This window comes from Lampetra fluviatilis, chromosome 2 (genome assembly GCF_964198595.1).
Source record: "Lampetra fluviatilis chromosome 2, kcLamFluv1.1, whole genome shotgun sequence".
Classification (NCBI taxonomy): Eukaryota; Metazoa; Chordata; class Hyperoartia; order Petromyzontiformes; family Petromyzontidae; genus Lampetra; species Lampetra fluviatilis.
In genome coordinates, this window is record NC_136276.1 from 9,245,678 (window position 1) to 9,266,299 (window position 20,622).

At 41.7% G+C, this 20,622-nt stretch overlaps 1 protein-coding gene across 5 annotated transcripts; it reads left to right on the forward strand.

Annotated features, from left to right (window-relative positions):
• Positions 1 to 2,706: 2,706 nt before the first annotated feature.
• On the forward strand, positions 2,707 to 19,444 carry LOC144941794 (speckle-type POZ protein). 5 transcript variants are annotated; one of them, XM_078868275.1, is made up of 10 exons: positions 2,707 to 2,883; positions 6,782 to 6,887; positions 7,483 to 7,604; positions 7,784 to 7,935; positions 12,294 to 12,421; positions 13,201 to 13,378; positions 14,578 to 14,633; positions 15,061 to 15,183; positions 16,605 to 16,747; positions 16,910 to 19,444. In XM_078868275.1, the coding sequence occupies exons 2-10, from the start codon at positions 6,810 to 6,812 to the stop codon at positions 17,052 to 17,054; spliced, it is 1,125 nt and encodes a 374-aa protein (XP_078724401.1). In that variant the 5' UTR covers positions 2,707 to 2,883; positions 6,782 to 6,809; the 3' UTR covers positions 17,055 to 19,444. The 5 variants fall into 5 exon arrangements, with proteins under 5 accessions (XP_078724401.1, XP_078724391.1, XP_078724364.1 ...); XM_078868265.1 differs by having other exon boundaries at positions 2,773 to 2,883; positions 7,859 to 7,935; XM_078868238.1 differs by having other exon boundaries at positions 2,779 to 2,817.
• Positions 19,445 to 20,622: the final 1,178 nt, after the last annotated feature.

The following is a 20,622-nucleotide window of genomic DNA, read 5'->3' on the forward strand; positions in this document are numbered from 1 at the left end:
CTCTGTCTTGGAGAAGTCAATGTCATGTGAGCCCACTGAGTTGTAACAGTGATCTGCCACGGCTGAGGTGTTTGTCCTTCCTACCGTGTTTCAGGTCAGCTTCATGTTCACGGATGCGGTCCGAGACATGTCGTTTGGTTTCCCCAATGTAACTGCTACCACAGAGGCAACTTAGTTAGCTTGAGTCACATCGCTGCAGACGTAGCAAGATCCGAAATCTCTGCAACCCTCAAAAACGCTAAGATGCCAGCTAGCAACATCAGCAAAGATGAGCGTTTTGAATTAGCTCAATTAAAAAAGAGGGATGACATTGTCATCCTCTCAGCCGACAAAGGCAATGCCACTGTCATCATGGACAAAATAGAATACAACAACAAAATTCAAGAACTACTCAACGATGGCAGCTATACAAAAATAAAAAGAGACCCCACCAACAGCCTCGTCACTAAAACCAACAAAATCATTTCTGATTCAACCGCATTATTTGATCAGACCAAACAGTTCTCGTTGAAACCTTCTGCAGCCAGGCCACCAAGATTATACGGCTTACCAAAGATACATAAAGAAGATACACCTCTTCGTCCCATTGTCTCTACTATCAACTCCCCCACCTATAAATTGGCTCGTTTTTTGTCTGAAATCCTACGGCCTTTCACTGGAAAAAACACCTCTGCGGTACTAAACTCTACTGACCTGGTATCGACAATCAAGGGGATTGCCCTGTCCCCAGACGACCTGCTTGTCAGTTTTGATGTGGTTTCCTTATTCACCAAGGTTCCTGTACCTGACACCATCGCAATCATTGAAGACTTGGTTCATCAAGGACTGAATGCTGGGGTACCCCCCCTGGTGAGACACTGCTTAACCAATACATACTTCACCTGGAATGAAACTTTCTACAAGCAAATTGAGGGCACCCCAATGGGCTCCCCCCTATATCCGGTTGTAGCCAACATCTTCATGGAGAAATTTGAGACGGACGCCATCCAGACTGCCACTCTACGCCCGACCTTATGGAAGAGGTACGTAGACGACACTTTTGTCATCTGGCCACATGGCCGGCCTGCTCTAGACCAATTTCTCGACCACATCAATTCCATACACCCAGCCATCAGATTCACCATGGAAGTCGAAAAAGATGGCAAGCTACCCTTTTTGGATGTCCTAATCAAAAGGAGACCTGATGGTTCAATGAGCCACTCTGTCTACAGGAAAGCCACCCATACGGATGCTTACCTAAAACCGGATTCCCACCACCATCCATCCCAGAAGAATTCCCTCATCAAGACTCTATATCATAGAGCCCAATGCATCTCCGACCATGAACACATTTCCAGTGAACTCAAACACGTACGCCAAGCTCTTAAGGCTAATGGTTACTCCGACTACACAATCCGCAAAGCCATCACTCCAACCATCAAGAAGGATCCTGTTGAGGAGCCTTTCAAGACCATCACCTTACCCTACATTGCTGGGGTCACAAAAAAGATCTCCAAAATCCTGATTAAACACAAGATCCAGGTCCGATTCAACACAGTACATAAAATCCGTGATCTGGTACCGTCTGTAAAAGATGTGGTTCCAGACATACAGTACCCTGGTGTCTACAAACTAAGTTGCCTCTGTGGTAGCAGTTACATTGGGGAAACCAAACGACATGTCTCGGACTGCATCCGTGAACATAAAGCTGACCTGAAACACGGTAGGACAAACACCTCAGCCGTGGCAGATCACTGTTACAACTCAGTGGGCTCATATGACATTGACTTCTCCAAGACAGAGGTTCTCTGCAAGCCATCTGGCTATCATGAGAGATTCGTTCATGAGGCGATCCACATATACAAACACAGAGACAATTTTAACCGAGAAGATGGATTCTGGCTTAGCAATCATTGGAAGGACGTAATAAACCATTTCGATACACATTAGGGTGGGTAGAATAATACATAGTGTTATGTTGAAATGTATAAGGTATAGGGTGGTTTATAGCAATACAGTATATAATTTAATGTTGGGTTTATCTATGGCAGTATATAGTACGGTATATGCTCGTGTGATGTAAGAGAATAAAGTTTAGATGGAAGCATATTATATATTTTTACGACGTAGAATTGTAATGTATTACTTGCTGTTAGTAACTCAGCTTATTGTAGAGTATAGTAAGTATACTGATGGTGCTATGCAGTTTATACTTTAGTTTTTTTTATGTAGTTTATACTTTAGTTTTCTACGTGGTTGTTTAGTAACTGCAGCTACATATCATTAACATTCCTTTCCTTTGTTAATGCTACTCCCTGCACCCCCCCTTGGTGCTGCTGATCCTGCATAATGCATGGGCATAATATGACTTTGAAACCCCCCCGCCCACCTCCTACGCATTTTCCATGAATATGCTAAATTCCTTTTCATATGCACATTATTTTTGTTCAGGCGCTCTTCCACCTCCAACCCAGTTTATATATATAAGCTCCTAGCTTGGTAGTGTCTCATTCTTCACCTGAAGACGGCTGCTTGCGTTGTAGCCGAAACGTCGTGAGAATTATTTCATTTTATTATGTTTTATTTTTATTATTTTATTACTTCCCTTCTACGTGACTTTACCGAAAGAACCAAGAAGATAAAGAATTCTAATTCAATCGATGAAAATCGACCCTCGGGTGTGACGTCACACACAGCACCCCCCCCACCCACCCCCACTGTCGCTGACCCGGATGTTGTCACGGCGGGGGGCCGAGAGGGGCCACGGAGGCCGCTGCTTGAAGTGGAGGAGGCCGCCAACGCCGCTGCTGCTGCTGCTGCACAGCTCCGGGCCCCTGCGTGCGTGGTCGGGTCGGGCGTCTCTCTCCGCCGCCGCCTCCCCCGGCCGACCCCCCCCGCACCCCCGTACGCTACCGCCACTCGGTCACCTCGCCGACTTGGCTGCGCGTGGCCCGTGGTGGTGCGGGTTTTGTTTTATTGTGGTTGATGGTCGTGGTTGATTGGCTGGTGGTCGTGGTTATTGTGGTTGGTGGTCGTGGTTGGTTGGTGGTGGTTATTGTGGTTGGTTGGTGGTGGTTATTGTGGTTGGTTGGTGGTGGTTATTGTGGTTGGTTGGTGGTGGTTATTATGGTTGATGGTCGTGGTTGGCTGGTGGTGATTATTGTGGTTGGTGGTCGTGGTTGGTTGGTGGTGGTTATTGTGGTTGGTGGTTGTGGTTGGGTTGGTGGTGGTTATTGTGTTTGGTGGTGGTTATTGTGGTTGGCTGGTAGTGGTTATTGTGGTTGGTGGTCGTGGTTGGCTGGTGGTGCTTATTGTGTTTGATGGTCGTGGTTGGCTGGTGGTGGTTATTGTGTTTGGTGGTGGTTATTGTGGTTGGTGGTCGTGGTTGGTTGGTGGTGGTTATTGTGGTTGGTGGTCGTGGTTGGTTGGTGGTGGTTATTGTGTTTGGTGGTGGTTATTGTGGTTGGCTGGTGGTGGTTATTGTGGTTGGTGGTCGTGGTTGGCTGGTGGTGGTTATTGTGGTTGGTTAGTGGTGGTTATTGTGTTTGGTGGTCGTGGTTGGTTGGTGGTGGTTATTGTGTTTGATGGTCGTGGTTGGCTGGTAGTGGTTATTGTGGTTGGTGGTCGTGGTTGGTTGGTGGTGGTTATTGTGGTTGGTTGGTGGTGGTTATTGTGTTTGATGGTCGTGGTTGGTTGGTGGTGGTTATTGTGTTTGATGGTCGTGGTTGGCTGGTGGTGGTTATTGTGGTTGGTTGGTGGTGGTTATTGTGGTTGGTTGGTGGTGGTTATTGTGTTTGATGGTCGTGGTTGGTTGGTGGTGGTTATTGTGTTTGATGGTCGTGGTTGGCTGGTAGTGGTTATTGTGGTTGGTGGTCGTGGTTGGTTGGTTGGTGGTGGTTATTGTGGTTGGTTGGTGGTGGTTATTGTGGTTGGTTGGTGGTGGTTATTGTGTTTGATGGTCGTGGTTGGCTGGTGGTGGTTATTGTGGTTGGTTGGTGGTGGTTATTGTGTTTGATGGTCGTGGTTGGTTGGTGGTGGTTATTGTGTTTGGTGGTCGTGGTTGGCTGGTGGTTATTGTGGTTGGTTGGTGGTGGTTATTGTGTTTGATGGTCGTGGTTGGTTTGTGGTGGTTATTGTGGTTGTTTGGTGGTGGTTATTGTGGTTGGTTGGTAGTGGTTATTGTGTTTGGTGGTCGTGGTTGGTTTGTGGTGGTTATTGTGGTTGGTTGGTGGTGGTTATTGTGGTTGGTTGGTGGTGGTTATTGTGGTTGGTTGGTGGTGGTTATTGTGGTTGGTTGGTGGTGGTTATTATGGTTGATGGTCGTGGTTGGCTGGTGGTGATTATTGTGGTTGGTGGTCGTGGTTGGTTGGTGGTGGTTATTGTGCTTGGTGGTTGTGGTTGGGTTGGTGGTGGTTATTGTGTTTGGTGGTGGTTATTGTGGTTGGCTGGTAGTGGTTATTGTGGTTGGTGGTCGTGGTTGGCTGGTGGTGGTTATTGTGGTTGATGGTCGTGGTTGGCTGGTGGTGCTTATTGTGTTTGATGGTCGTGGTTGGCTGGTGGTGGTTATTGTGTTTGGTGGTGGTTATTGTGGTTGGTGGTGGTGGTTGGTTGGTGGTGGTTATTGTGTTTGGTGGTGGTTATTGTGGTTGGCTGGTGGTGGTTATTGTGGTTGGTGGTCGTGGTTGGCTGGTGGTGGTTATTGTGGTTGGTTAGTGGTGGTTATTGTGTTTGGTGGTCGTGGCTGGTTGGTGGTGGTTATTGTGGTTGGTGGTCGTGGTTGGTTGGTGGTGGTTATTGTGTTTGATGGTCGTGGTTGGCTGGTGGTGGTTATTGTGGTTGGTTGTGGAGGTGATGACGATGTGGGTTGGCGGTGATGGTGGTGTCAGCGCGCCGAACGAACATCTGTGGGAAAAGATTCCCGCTCGTGGCCAACGCCGGTGACGATTATCTCAACCGGTCCTGGGCCTCCCCTAGGTCGACTCGGACTCAAACGAGTACCCGGTGCGGTGCGTAGTAAACATCGCCACTAGGGAGACAGGCGGCCGGGCGTGGTGTTGGCCACCCACCACCCCCTTCGTGTGCCCTGCCGGCCTTCATCAGTGTTCGCCAACAGCAGCGGTCGCTCCTACAGTCTGTTAAGGCTACAGGAGCATCTATGGGGGCTTATGGTGTTGTTAGGAGTGATACTTTGTGGAGGTTTCGATTGTGATGATGGGGGTTGTGATGGTGTTGATAATATAAGTGGTTACTTGTAGTCTTGCTTGTCGTGTTGTTGTTGGTGGTGCTGTTAGCAGTGGTAGTGATTTAGTGGTGGAGGTTGGCACAGTGGGGAGCACATGTGGTAACATCTACCAGCCATCTGTTAACCCATGGCCTGTCACCTGCCATGGAGTCTTCGACTCTTCACCTGGCATCAAGGTGGAGGTTGCGTTGGTGAATATTCTGGTGATGGTATGGATTATGGTGGTAGTGCTGTTAGTGGTGGTGAGGGCTTTGTTGGTGGATGCTGAAATTTACCTGGTGTTAATGGTTGGTAGTGGTATTGATAGTAATGCTGGTAATTGTGCTTGTTGGTAGTGTTACTGGTAGTGGCGAGGGCCTTGTTGGTGGTTGTGGAGTTGCGGTTGTTGGTAATGGTAATGTTGGTGGTTAATTTAGTTAATGAGATGCTATTGTGTTTTTTTCTGTTGAAAACATCGCAAACAGTGTCGATTTGTGTGTGTGGATGCGTGGAAGCTATTGACATTTTGTCGCTTGGAATTTTGTGTGATTACAAAAGTTACGGAGTGCGCCCTCCCTCAAACAAATATTCTATATCGTGTACTCTCATTTGTTAACTTAGATTCATCATCTTACTCTATTCATTCACTTCTGACTCCTGGACATTTCGTTCTCATATTGTTCTTCATGTTTTCCTCCTTTTCTGACATTACATTTTCTCATCAGTAGTCTAATAAATATAAATATAATTATAAAGATTAATTTCAAGTAGTTACATTGGTACATATGTCCTTTGTTTACAACGATCCCCCCGTATAGCCTGAACAGGTTGTTGGGGCAAAGGAAATGTACAAGTGAAGTGCATTTGGCAATAAATTCCCCAACACCAATCGGAATGTGTTTCGTTATCTTTTTCATGACATGTGCAGTTGTGTAAAGTAATCTTATTGTGAAATAAAAGTAAATCGTTGTTAGAGGGACACATCTGGAACAGAATGTTTAGTGCAGTTATTGAATGTTGATCGGAATCAACATTATTTAATAAAGAAGCAGATGGCAACAGCGTGCAGTGTTTTTGGATAAACTATAGTTTGATAAAGGCAACATACTAATGTATCTCAACAAAAAAACATGGTCAGATCCAAAAACATGTTTACAACTATACAAATAAGCATGAAGAGGTACATGCTTAGATTTACATTGAGAGAAAGAGGAACACATGGAATAGAGACATAGAAAATTAAAAAGCCAATATTGACTCTTAAGGAAAGTAAGTGGACTTGGTGGGAGATTATAAGAAGGGATGATTGGTACATTATTAAGATGTGTGGACTAAATACAAGACTGGTGATGGAATGGCAGACAAAGGAGAGAACACTCCCAAGAGTGTGACCACTGCAGAAAATCGAGTGAACAGATCTGCTTGTGATTGTGGTATTGCAAGAAAGAGGGATGGCGATGGTGCGGGGAGGCCTTCATCCAGCAGAGAATTGAACATGGCTGATGAAGATGATTACTTTTTCTTAGCTGGCCAAAATCTAATACTGTATTTCAATTTGTGGGATTATGATGTTCCTTGTAGATATCGGGACCTCACATTCAATGCAAACATGTCCAGGGCCCCGAGCCCCCCACCTCCGTCTGAAATGTCCAATGCGCCCATCGCAGAAAGCTGGTGCTACACACAGGTACGTTTCCCTGTGGCCAATCGCATTCAACAGGTCTCCCTCCATCTTGTGCCGATAAAAGTTTGCGCATGGGTTTTTCTAAAATACGGACAGTTCCCCATTAGCTAATTTATTTAACTTTTACACATTTTTTGTTCATTGCAAAGCCATCCAAAATGGTTTCATAATTATGTATAAGTGCAATAATGGATTGCCATTGCACAAGCTATTTTTGTCCATCAGATTGCAAAGTTCATACAATTGCACTAACAGCATTATACTAGTTAATTGTCTCTGATTTTGACTGGTGGTGTATTTTTACAAAAGGACACCAGTTTTTATAAAAAAAAAAATAGCATGGCCTTTTATTACACCATCTAATCTATGACATGTTGAGACCTGTTGTGTTACCGCTGCGCGGTAATGAACATACAAGGTAATCCCAGAACACTAGGACCCTTTCATTTACAGTAATGTTTATTTCCTTATAGACAGTTTGTGTTTTTGAGCACAATATTCAGATGTGTGGGTGAAATACTTGAGGGTTTGTCGATGGTCATGTATTTATGGTAATGAGTGAGCTTTATACCTGTTATGTGCTCGTTGTGTTTTTCAGGTTAAGGTCGTAAAGTTCTCTTATATGTGGACCATCAACAATTTCAGCTTCTGTCGTGAAGAAATGGGTGAAGTTCTTAAGAGTTCTACATTTTCAGCAGGCACCAATGACAAATTGAAATGGTACAGTAAATTCTGGCTATTTTATGACATTACAAAAAATCACAATGCTCATGGAGGTGATTTATTAGAACAATTTTGCATAGTACACGTTTTAGTTCATACTATATTGTTTTAGTAATTTAGTCTGTGCGTACATACACACCTAATTAATGTACATGTCGGTTTATATGTGCAATCAGGTGCCTACGCGTAAACCCCAAGGGTCTCGACGAAGAGAGTAAAGATTACCTATCATTGTACTTGTTATTGGTCAGCTGTCCCAAGAGTGAAGTCCGTGCCAAGTTCAAGTTTTCTATTCTTAATGCCAAGGGAGAGGAAACCAAGGCGATGGGTAAAACTACTTGTATTTAAGTGTCAATTCACATCATGTGTGTATTTGGTAACATGATTATGTCATAATCAGCCATTATTTATCGACTGCTTGAAACATTTTATAAACCTTACGAACACCATCCCTCGTCCTTCACATGAGCTGATGTAATATTCCCGTGTCTACGTTTGACATCGTCTTGGGCATGTACTCTACTTTTCCTCCTATTCGACCACCAGTCTCATCCATCAACCATCATTCCATTTAGCGATGTGTCCTGTCCAAGCCCATTCTATACTTACAACAGTCAATATGATGTCTCTAATTTGCCGTTTTGATTTGACCAACGTGTTCCTCTTTCAGTTTCTCACTGTAATTCTCAACATACTTCTCGCCACACTTTATGTACTTTGTAGTTTTGTTCCATTTGTCAGTGTTTCTATTTGGAATCAGTATTTCGTAGTAGGTAATATGCACTGATTGAAATCTTTCATCCTGTAGCACATTGGAACTTTTCTTTTCATTATCAAATTCATTTTCCAAAAGTGCTCTTGATCCTGTTCCATATTTTTGTGTTTTCCATGATTGACCCTCCAATAATAATTATATTTTGCTTAGTGTACTTGGACATCGTCATTCACGGACATTTCTTTTTCTAGTTTTACAATCTTCACCATGTGTTATTCCATTGTAATTTATCAAGTGACAGCTTGCTGTTTTCTGCTTGCACTCACTGTTTATTACAACTTAATTATTTTTGTTTGTATTCTCATCCATTTTTTTATTAATTTATGGTGGTTTTACAAAGGTTGGCATCTTCATCCCATTTCACACTTCATATTGTTTGTTTTATAATTGCCTTATTACTTTCAAGATACTTTTTCAATGCTAGATAACTATTTTAAGTGGTGACATCCATACATTTACTGTGCTTTGCTAATTCTAGATTTGAAGCTTTCGTGACTGCAATGATTCATATTCTCAGGTTTTTTCGGTAAAGTCACGTAGGTAAAACATTAAAAGTAATGAAAGTAAAATAAAACAAAACAAAAATAAAAATAAAATTCACGACGTTTCGGAGGCAACACAAGTCTCCGTCATCAGGTGGGACCGTCACAGCCAGATTAGCTGCATCAAGTGAAGCAATGATTCAAAATGTAATCCCTTATAAGCAAGTTGAAGGGGGGGAGGAGAGGGGGGGGGAGTTCATCAGAATGTGGTAGCCAATGAATGGAACGTATCGGGAGGGAGGGGGGTGGGAGGGGGAGGGAGCCAACAAAACATTTGGCGACGGCTTGGACGCGGCTGTTGCGCACGCCAACACAATGGGCAGAAAGGGGGGAGGGGAGGTCTGATACACATGATAGAACAAAGGAACGAAAATGCCCATGTTTATACCAATGCAGGCTGAAAAATGAAGAGAGTACTGTTAAAAATAACTGGGGATGTTAACACTCGGTGAAGTAAATTAAAATAGTGCCTGTCAGATAAGATGGTCCAAAAAGTGTAATTAAGTCTTTTTTGCGTGGTTAATAACATCTTTCCAGTGATTACTGAGTTTGTACCCATCATCACGGTTGAAATTATGTCTGTGTTTGTATATTTGTATGGCTTCGTGTACAAACCTTTGATGGTAGCCAGGAGGCTTGCAGAGAACCTTGGTCTCGGAAAAGACAATATCATGAGAGCCCGCCGAGTTGTAGCAATGATCGGCAACGGCCGAAGAATCAGTTCTGCCGTGTTTCAGATCTGACTTGTGCTCGCGGACACGATCAGCAACATGACGTTTTGTTTCTCCAATGTAGCAATCACCACAAATGCAACTCAATTTGTAGACTCCAGGATACTGTAAGTCAGGAACGACATCCTTCACAGATGGAATCAGATCACGGATTTTATGCACTGTGCTGAATCGGACTTGGATCTTATGTTTGTTTAGAATTTTGGAGATCTTTTTGGTCACGCCTGCTATGTATGGTAACGTGATAGTTTTGGTCGGAGTTTCATGTGGTTGTTTCTGTGTGGTGGGAGAGACAGCTTGGCGGATAGTACGGTCAGAGTATCCGTTCATCCTGAGGGCCCGATGTACATGTCTTAATTCATCAGTCAGGTGGTGTTGGTCAGAAATGCCATGGGCTCTGTGGTATAGCGTTTTGATGAGAGAATTCTTTTGAGATGGGTGGTGGTGGGAATCCGGTTTCAGGTAGGAATCTGTGTGGGTGGCTTTCCTGTAGACAGAATGTCCCAAGGATCCGTCAAGCCTCCTCTTAAACAGAATATCCAAGAATGGTAGTTTACCGTCTTTCTCCACTTCCATGGTGAATCTGATAGATGGGTGTCTAGAATTGATGTGGTCCAAGAAGTGGTTCAATGCTGGGAGGCCATGTGGCCAGATGACGAAAGTGTCATCCACATATCTCTTCCACAGGGAAGGACGCAGGGTGGATGTCTGGATGGCGTCTGATTCAAACTTTTCCATGACCAACACCACCTGACTGATGAATTAAGACATGTACATCGGGCCCTCAGGATGAACGGATACTCTGACCGTACTATCCGCCAAGCTGTCTCTCCCACCACACAGAAACAACCACATGAAACTCCGACCAAAACTATCACGTTACCATACATAGCAGGCGTGACCAAAAAGATCTCCAAAATTCTAAACAAACATAAGATCCAAGTCCGATTCAGCACAGTGCATAAAATCCGTGATCTGATTCCATCTGTGAAGGATGTCGTTCCTGACTTACAGTATCCTGGAGTCTACAAATTGAGTTGCATTTGTGGTGATTGCTACATTGGAGAAACAAAACGTCATGTTGCTGATCGTGTCCGCGAGCACAAGTCAGATCTGAAACACGGCAGAACTGATTCTTCGGCCGTTGCCGATCATTGCTACAACTCGGCGGGCTCTCATGATATTGTCTTTTCCGAGACCAAGGTTCTCTGCAAGCCTCCTGGCTACCATCAAAGGTTTGTACACGAAGCCATACAAATATACAAACACAGACATAATTTCAACCGTGATGATGGGTACAAACTCAGTAATCACTGGAAAGATGTTATTAACCACGCAAAAAAGACTTAATTACACTTTTTGGACCATCTTATCTGACAGGCACTATTTTAATTTACTTCACCGAGTGTTAACATCCCCAGTTATTTTTAACAGTACTCTCTTCATTTTTCAGCCTGCATTGGTATAAACATGGGCATTTTCGTTCCTTTGTTCTATCATGTGTATCAGACCTCCCCTCCCCCCTTTCTGCCCATTGTGTTGGCGTGCGCAGCAGCCGCGTCCAAGCCGTCGCCAAATGTTTTGTTGGCTCCCTCCCCCTCCCACCCCCCTCCCTCCCGATACGTTCCATTCATTGGCTACCACATTCTGATGAACTCCCCCCCCCTCTCCTCCCCCCCTTCAACTTGCTTATAAGGGATTACATTTTGAATCATTGCTTCACTTGATGCAGCTAATCTGGCTGTGACGGTCCCACCTGATGACGGAGACTTGTGTTGCCTCCGAAACGTCGTGAATTTTATTTTTATTTTTGTTTTGTTTTATTTTACTTTCATTACTTTTAATGTTTTACCTACGTGACTTTACCGAAAAAACCTGAGAATATGTGCTTTGCTAAGGCTATTAACATTTTTCTGAGAGTTAATCTAAATGCTCCAATTTTTTTAAACTATCTTTTTGTTTTTAACTTTCATGCATTTTTTTCTGATTATTTGCTTTGGTTGTTGTCTTTGGTAATGTTGATATGTAACTCACATCACACAAACAAGTTTACAAATTAGATATATATGCTATCATGGTGTGACATTGTGGTCCACAAACATTCAAAGACAAGCATTATTAATACACAAACACATTCACCTAATCTATATGAACTATATCTTCATGCACTTAAATCCAGGTCTGATTTTCATCCACCTTGAAGTTAAAAGCTAAACTGAACTATTTTTATTTTACCAGGTAAGGCCCACTGAGCAATATAGCTCTTATTCAGAAGTGACCTGGCCACAAACGATAACTTAACGCAATGGCTTGTGTGGAAATGTATAGCAGCCAAATACTCTCAATGGATTTTTAGAAATATGGAGGGGAAAAACCGGAAGACCTGGAGAAAAATCCATGCAACCACAAGGAGAACATGCAAACTACAAATATACAGGCCTCAGGGTTGGGATCGAACCCACGACCTCCTGTATACCAGGCGAGGTAGTTGACTGTCACCGTGGTGCAGGGCTTAAGAATACATTGCTCTCTTTACACTTTGAAAATATAATTCACAGGTTTTTTTTTCCCATTACATGAAATTACCACAGTTTAATGTAAGAACTGGTGAATATTGTTTGAAATGTATTTTTTACAGAGAGCCAGCGAGCATACCGCTTTGTCCAAGGAAAAGACTGGGGATTTAAGAAATTCATTAGAAGAGATTTTTTGCTTGATGAATCTAATGGCTTGCTTCCAGATGACAAACTGACACTCTTTTGTGAAGTAAGTATGACATGCTGCAGCTAATGTGTAATTTTCTATTTTATTCATCACAATTGCACAGTTGGAGTCAAGATTCTACTTAATTGAAGGTTGTCATAATTACTTTCCCTGTTCCATACAAGGACATTGTTAACATGAGTTTTCCCAAGCACTTTTTCCCCCCACTAGTGCTAGAGTTAACATAGCACAACAATTAAATAATCAAGCGTAAATTTTTTAGGTTTTCTCCCTCTGGATAGTGTTTATTTTTAAACCTATACATTTTTATACACTAGAATGTCAGGTATTACAAAAAGTGTTTTGTTTAAATGTCGCCACATGAATTCCTTTTCTTATTCTCGGACATCAGCCAGTTTGATGTAAATGTTTCTTGCCCCTGGGGGGGTCCTTTCAATCAGCCAGATTTACATTTTTTTCCTTTAAAATCCTTTACAAAATACAAGTATTTTTGATAATGAAAGGAAACACATCAAGAAGGGCTGTTCACTCCATCTGTTGTTGTGCAGAACCCATAATTAGGGGCCTCACTACCTGTTGAAACTGTGTATACAGTGTCCAATAACTTGACAAAGATATAGAATGAAAATTTATTCATATTAAAAACATTTCACGGACCACTTTTTTGGCATTATTCGCAACGCTTGTTCTGATATACCATGTTGTGCAGATTTGCTTGCTTGATTGAACAAAAGCCTACATCTTCATGCAAAATGTGTAGTTAAGTGAGGTTTTGTAAAAAAAAAAAATGCCTTCTCAAAAGCTGGTTGATGTCAATGCAGGTTAGTGTGGTGCAAGATTCCGTGAACATCTCTGGTCAATCCAGCATGAGTACATTGAAAGTGCCAGATTGCCGGCTGGCAGTTGACTTCGGGGAGATCTGGGACAATTCCCGCTTCACAGACTGCCTGCTTCGTGTTGGTGGCCAGGAGTTTAAAGCACACAAGGCCGTATTGGCAGGTCTGTGCCACAGCAAGCAACACATGCGTCGTTTAGTGTACAATAGAACCATATAATTAATGATACTGTAATTTATTTGTGGTAATCAACTACAGCCATTTCCTGTTTTACACTGAACTTTATTAACTAACACTGGCAAACGCTTACGTCAATTTGTAATGCTTTTTGTTAAAGGATACATCAGTAAATGTGTGTAGTGAATTCAACTGAGTCGCAGCCGCGCTTCTTGGATGCAACACATTTATTCAACCAACACATGGGGTTACTACCCCTTAACACATTGACAACCTATGGTGGTGGACCACCAGGCTAACTACACTAATTACACGGGAATTAGCTACGACGGACCGGACCCTGTCCTGGGTCCTGGTCCACGTGTTGGTGACTCTTGTAGGACGTAGAACGTAGATTCTTCAGGATGAACAACAGCAGCCGGTCCCTCTCAGGGACCCGGCTTTTATCCTTTTTGGCGTGGCTGGCTCCGCCCTTAGCCACGACCACCTTCTAGAATCCTCTAGCATGTTCCCGGCCCTGACACGTGACCATCCCTAGCCCCCCACCTGGGGCCCCTGTGTAGACTTTACCGGTCACGTGTCCTTCGGGGTCAAGTGCCATGGCCTTTGGCAACCCCATTTCCATGGCCGGCACTCTCACACATTATCCTGTAAGGGTCGGCACTGCACGCAGAGCGTGGTGCCACTCGGCACTGTCAGCGCTCACCGAGCCGCGAGCCCCTCTCGGGCCGGTACTGCACCCACATACACGTGGTGCCCGCGATGGCAATACATCGCACGCCGTGCCTCTAGAGCCGGCATTACACAGTGACATTCGCGATGTCACTACATGTGTATAAATGTAATATTGTATTGTGTAAGAGATAAACATATCTAATAATCCTGTTACTAAAGTTTTAATTCCGCTTTTATTTACTTCACTAGATATCGTTGTGCAGGAATTCATTTTACACGATGCAGTTAAGGTGTCGGTTTTGAGCCTCTAATTTGGACAACATTTATTTGTGTCCATGTTTGGCAAATCAGTAATGGATATGCCATATGAAATAAAATATGGATCTGTATTTTACCTCGTTTGTATCTAGATTATTTGATTGCTAGATATAACATCTAAATGTGTTTGTACCACATTCCAGTGTTTCTCCAATTTACTGTATTTGCAAACAGTTGCTTTACCTTTTTCAGGTCGGTCACTCGTTTTTAATGCTATGTTTGAACATGAAATGGAAGAGAGCAAAAAGGTAACTTTCATTGCAATCTTGATGCAGCACATTAATACTGCGATCATACATTTCCAAGGTGCATTTGTCACAATTGATGGTTGATAAGTATCTCTTGAGAGTGGTGTCAAATGTTGAACTATTACCCTAGTAACACTTTGGAGCGGTGCACATTTATTATCAAAAAGTATTCATTCCGAGGGAATGTAAGATTGTATTTTATAGCTGTCTTTCATACAACATTTCACAGAAGGCCATTGCATGTGTGTCAAGAATGGATTTATCACGCACAATAAATACAGTCATAGGCAAGTTGAATACAACTTTAATGGAGCCACTTTACATGTGTTGTGTAGATATAAAGGATGTTTATTTAATTTCATGCTATTTTTTTGTCTCCCAATATATGCCGAAGTTAATTTGAATATATTGTGTTGCTACCATGCAGAATCGAGTGGAGATTAATGATGTAGAGCCTGACGTGTTCAAGGAAATGATGCGTTTTGTCTATACCGGACGGGCTCCAAACCTCGAGAAGATGGCTGATGACTTGCTGGCCGCTGCTGACAAGGTTACACGCTTAAAATATTAACACGAGATCGCACCACCTTGTGATGTATCCGTATGCAGTTGTAGGTCGCAAGTGAATATTAAAACAGCATTTAGGCATTTTATAAAGCCCATGTCACAAATGATATTAATAGCAAGTGTATATGATGTGGATGTTCATATATACAAACAAGAAGCTACGAGGATGACTTCACATTTGTGCTTTCAGGTTTTGGAATTTATGTCCTGGGAGATTATTGAATTTTCAACAAAAATTTCAATTGTCATGCAATTTCACAATTGAATTGAATGTCAAACTGTTATTAGTCCATGCTTGTGGGGAGCGGTAGTGTAGTGGTTAGCGCGCTGCACTACGAACTTGGCGACCCAGGTTCGATTCCCGCTCACGGCAAACACCAGTGACGATTATCTGAACCGGTCCTGGGCCTCCCCTAGGTCGACTCAGCCTCAAATGAGTACCTGGTGCGGTGTGTAAACATCACCGCTAGGGAGACAAAGGCGGTCGGGCGTGGTGCTGGCCACCCACCCCCTCGTGTACCGTTCCGGCCTTCATAGGTGCTCGCTAACAGCACTTGCCCCTACAGTCTGTCAAGGCTATACGTGGGATCTTTATCCATGCTAGAGGCTAGTACGTGTGCATTGAAGTGCATATTTATCCTAAGTGCAACCATTTGGCTATGTGTTCTTGTATTGAGGGTTTTTTGTTAATCACATTAACAATTGATACAATTAGTAATAAAATAAAGGGAAGTGTTTTAAAATATTATTTGATGTAGCATGGCTGTATAGAAATAAATTGGAACAAATATAATTTTATTAAGGAAACGGATATCCTGCTGTTCCTGAATATCTGCCAGATAATCAGTTAAGGGTCATTACTCTCCCTTCTGGAGCATCCTATGCAATAGTTCTTAAAGCAATTGTAATGAAATAAGAAAACAAATCGTATAAAGTCGCATGTTGAAGCTTTGTTCATTAAAGTTTAATATTCTGCTTGAGTTGAAATATAGTGACTTGCAGTTGCATTGTTTATCAGCTTAACCAAACTAAGCTCTTGGCAAACAACACCTCACCTCCTTTGTAATTTGCATGACTTTGTAACCAATATAATAAAGTTTAGGACAATGACCCTATTTATAGTAGAGATCAATAAATGCGTGTTCTTGGTTTTTTCGGTAAAGTCACGTGACTTTACCGAAAAAAACCAAGAAGATGAATCGCTGCAGTCACGAAAGCTTTAAATCGAAACAAATGCGTGACTTAAAACTTAAATATGATGTTTTAAAAAAATTCTCAAACATTTGACTGGTCTATACTGCGTTTTCAAAGTAGTTGGGGTGAGGGAATGTTATACTAGCGAAATAGGTAGAGAAAATAGTGTTCTTAATACTGAAATTGCACTTTGTTTTTACTTTTCTCAAGTATGCATTAGAGAGGTTGAAGGTGATGTGCGAGGAGGCACTATGCACAAACTTGTCGGTGGAAAATGTTGCGGAGACTTTGATCTTGGCCGATTTGCACAGTGCAGAGCAGTTGAAGGCCCAGGCCATTGATTTCATAAACAGGCAAGTCTCGTGAGAGTGTGACTGTCACTGAGCTGCATAACATTGATGATGCTTACATGGCAATTTGCATTACAGTCCCTTTTAACGGAGACTAACCGTTTGCCCCAATCCTTATAGACACTGCTTATTATGAGCTCACTTAACCCTGACTTGTACTTGCAGTCATGCGACGGACGTAATGGAGACGGCGGGCTGGAAGTCCATGGTTTTGTCTCACCCTCACCTGGTTGCGGATGCTTTCCGCGCCTTGGCCACGGCCCAGTCTCCACAGCTGGGACCTCCACGCAAGCGTCTCAAGCAGACTTAACAGTGGCAGGCAAAGAACATCTACGACCAGGAACACTTGAGCTGCACAGTGCGGTTATTTACCTGTGGCCTCCATGCAAACAACCGTGAAGACTTTGCATCAGACTACCAGCTTTCCTCTGCATTGAAAATCATGTAAATTTAAGCAAATATGTTTACTTTCACAGAAAGGTGGCCAAATTCACTTTACCATGTCATATATTGCTACATCTATACAACTACGACTCTATAAACAAGTACATATTTAGAAAAAGTGGAAAACTACAACCTAATAAACACCACGACATATCCCAATTGAGAAAGTGTAAAATTAAACGTTCGATGTGATTGTCCCTCTCTATTGGCAGGACAATTTTGTTCAATTGTTTAGTTAAGTAAAAACAGAACGGTCTAAAAACCCTGAAATGTCTACCTTAACACTCGAGATGAGTATTCGTCCAGTGTCTGTGTACTCAAGGTTACAGATAGTGGTATAGGGAACAACCAGTTCTGAAAGATAAGAATGTGCCAAGCCATATAAGGCCTTAATTCAAGAGGCAGACTTTTCAGATTGATTTTTCATTGCACAGACAGCAGCTTATGCATTGACTAGGACAGGAGTTACTATGATTGCTAAGTTTGAAGACTGACAAAGATAATATTGCAGTCGTCCATCCTGCGTATAACAAAGCATGGATGAAGTGCTCAGTGTAATAAAATGCAAGGGAGCATCAATTTGGCTATGTTACACAGTTCATAACATTTCACTTTTTTGCTTGTATGGGCTTTCATGTATGACCCAGAGATGTTTGGCTTACAGCAAGAGTAAATCTTATTTCCATCAATGTTGTAGTTTTTTTTCACAGAAACAAGACGTGCTGTTTTCTAAGTATTGTTTTGTATTATATTGTCATGATTTGTTTTTATTATGAATCTCATTTATTACCCACTCGTAGCATCAGGTCAACCCAGAGTTTTACGTGATTGGAAGGACCATAATTTTCGCATCAGCGCTGTTTTATGTAACCTCCCATTAAAAATTAAATTTTACATAAAAGTGCATAAGCTTTGAAGGATTAGACACACATATTTTGAAGCACCATTTAAATAATATTCAAAGCTGCAGGATAAAATGTGAAAGTACAACACATGAGCAGTGTCATGGATTTGAGTCGATTTTAAGAATATTACAATCTAATGCAAAGTATGTGTTTGGGATATGAACAAATGCAAACGACAAGAATGTTGGAGTTTTTTTTACGTGTTAAACGTACAAAAACAAGTTGGTTAATACATGCATAATTAACGATAGCCAGTGTTGTAAGCAGTCTATTTATTTTGTATTTGTTTAATATTTTAGTTTCGTCCTTAAAATATATTATATGCTAAAGATGTATATGGTACAGTGCACTCTACCGATTCGTTTAAAAACGGATGAGGTGATTCCGGGAAGTTCTTTGTTGCCATGGTGTGAGAGTTAAAGCATTGAAATCTGATTGGGTTTCTCATCTGCAGCAAGTCTATGCTGTCATGAGTGAGTGTGACAAAAACTCTTAGAAGAGTGTGGTGGACTAATTGACCCCTGAAATATATCGGGCAGTGACCGGTAATGTACTCTTCAAATTGTTGCCTTGTATGATTTCCGAAATTGAAAATACTTTGCGCCAAATGTAAATGTTTATTGGAAAATAGATATACTGTAACTGCCAAAAATATATATAATTGCAGTAATAATATGGCCTTTGTAAAAAGTGTGTGTTTTGAAAAAGTGTGATTGCATGCAAGACAGTTTTGAGTTCTTCCCACAAGTTTTTTTTGCATATTCAGAGATGAAAATATGTTATAATGGTTTAATTTAAGTTTTTTTGCTACAATTGTAATACAAAAATATAAACTTGAAGCTAGTAATGCGGTATAGTGCCCCAATGTTTGACCTTTTATCTTTTTCCATTACAGATAATACTGTTCTGGATGTAATATAAATGTTTTGTAAGGCCCTTTTACAATGAATTGTCAGCAGATGATTGGAATGGCAAAATGAACCATTCTTGTATATTACGTGTTTTCTAAATTGATTTGCATTATAAATGGCAATATAAACCCTTTTCATATGGTAAATATATTGGCGTTATCTGATCTCTTCTAGAAACCAGTATTTGGATATTAGAAAAAAAGCTGCTTCTAGCTCTGCAGCACTCATTCCACATTTTTTTTCATTAAAATTGTATTTGATAATGTTAATATTTTCATTTGTGACATTTTGCAGTGTTACTCTTTGGTTCTTTCGGTAAAGTCACGTAGAAAGAAATTACTACGTGACTTTACCGAGTAATTCCTGCAGTCACGAAAGCTTCGAATCTATTTTGCAGTGTATTTAAAAGTTGAATAAACATGAATGTACCTGGAAATATGTCCAGTTTAAGTTGTAATATCTTTTTTATTGTGGCAATGTTACAGGTATGTGTGTATATGTCAAATTTCAATTTACACCCAACAGCAACATTTGAACAAATTGTATTTTGGAGCCAAAGGTAAACTTAAAGTGTATATTTCCTTGCCACTTTTAAAGGCATGTTTACCATGTGTTGATAAACAGTTCACTTGAGAATTGTAATGTGTTCACTGTTCATCATTTACAGCGTTTTGTCAACCCACTGCTTAAACGAAGGCCTCACCACACACCATGTCGGTCATACTTCACCCACTGATGTTAACTGTGGCTGGGAATTGAACTGGTTGCTTCGTCAGTTTCCTAGTGCCACCACTCCACGCAAATTACATCCTGTTTAATTTGTGTAATTATAAGTCGCATTCTATTTTTGGTGATCATACGTTCAGTATTTTCTGCCGAACTGAGTGTTGGATTTATTCCTTTTAAAGGTACTTTTTTTGCTCGGTTACATTTTGCTCAGGTAACAGCTCGCATTTGCAGTAAATGGTGCCATACATCAATGTCTTGTCTGGCATTAGACACGTCTGTACGAGCAGTGTTTTCATTAGCCTCCATTTATCAGTTAGGGGAACAACTGAGCTCGAAGGGGCAGTACGTGTCGTTCTGGTCACTCAACACGACGTGTAGTTTTCACGGACCACTGAGAAAACGCGTTGCAACAACAACATGCAGAAATACAAACTGACAATTTCAGCCAGTGCAGCTTCATATCGCATGACCACATCGATTCAAGTTTCACAAACTTCTTATTCATATGTGCAGACGTATAGCAACTCCAAGAATGTTTCTTTAGATGGTAGAGCCGGATCACTGCGTCAGCTGTAGCAGATTGTATCACTAATGCCTCCATTATTTTTGTGAATTGGGTATTGAATTGTTCTTTGTTCCATGGTTCTGGGTGACCCCATTCGCACACTGGAGAGTTTTTTTTTAATTTTTTGTGTATCGACCGGATGTTGTTTAGGGTCGCCCATAAGCTTTGCGGAAGATCAAATCCAGGTCCCTTTTGCATCGTGTCTTTCATGAGGCGTTTGTGCCTTGTGAACTTCATTCGGATTTCCAAGAATCACGTTTGAATGTTGACTTGAAGCTTTCGTGGCTGCAGGAATTCATATTCTTGGGTCTTTTGGTAAAGTCA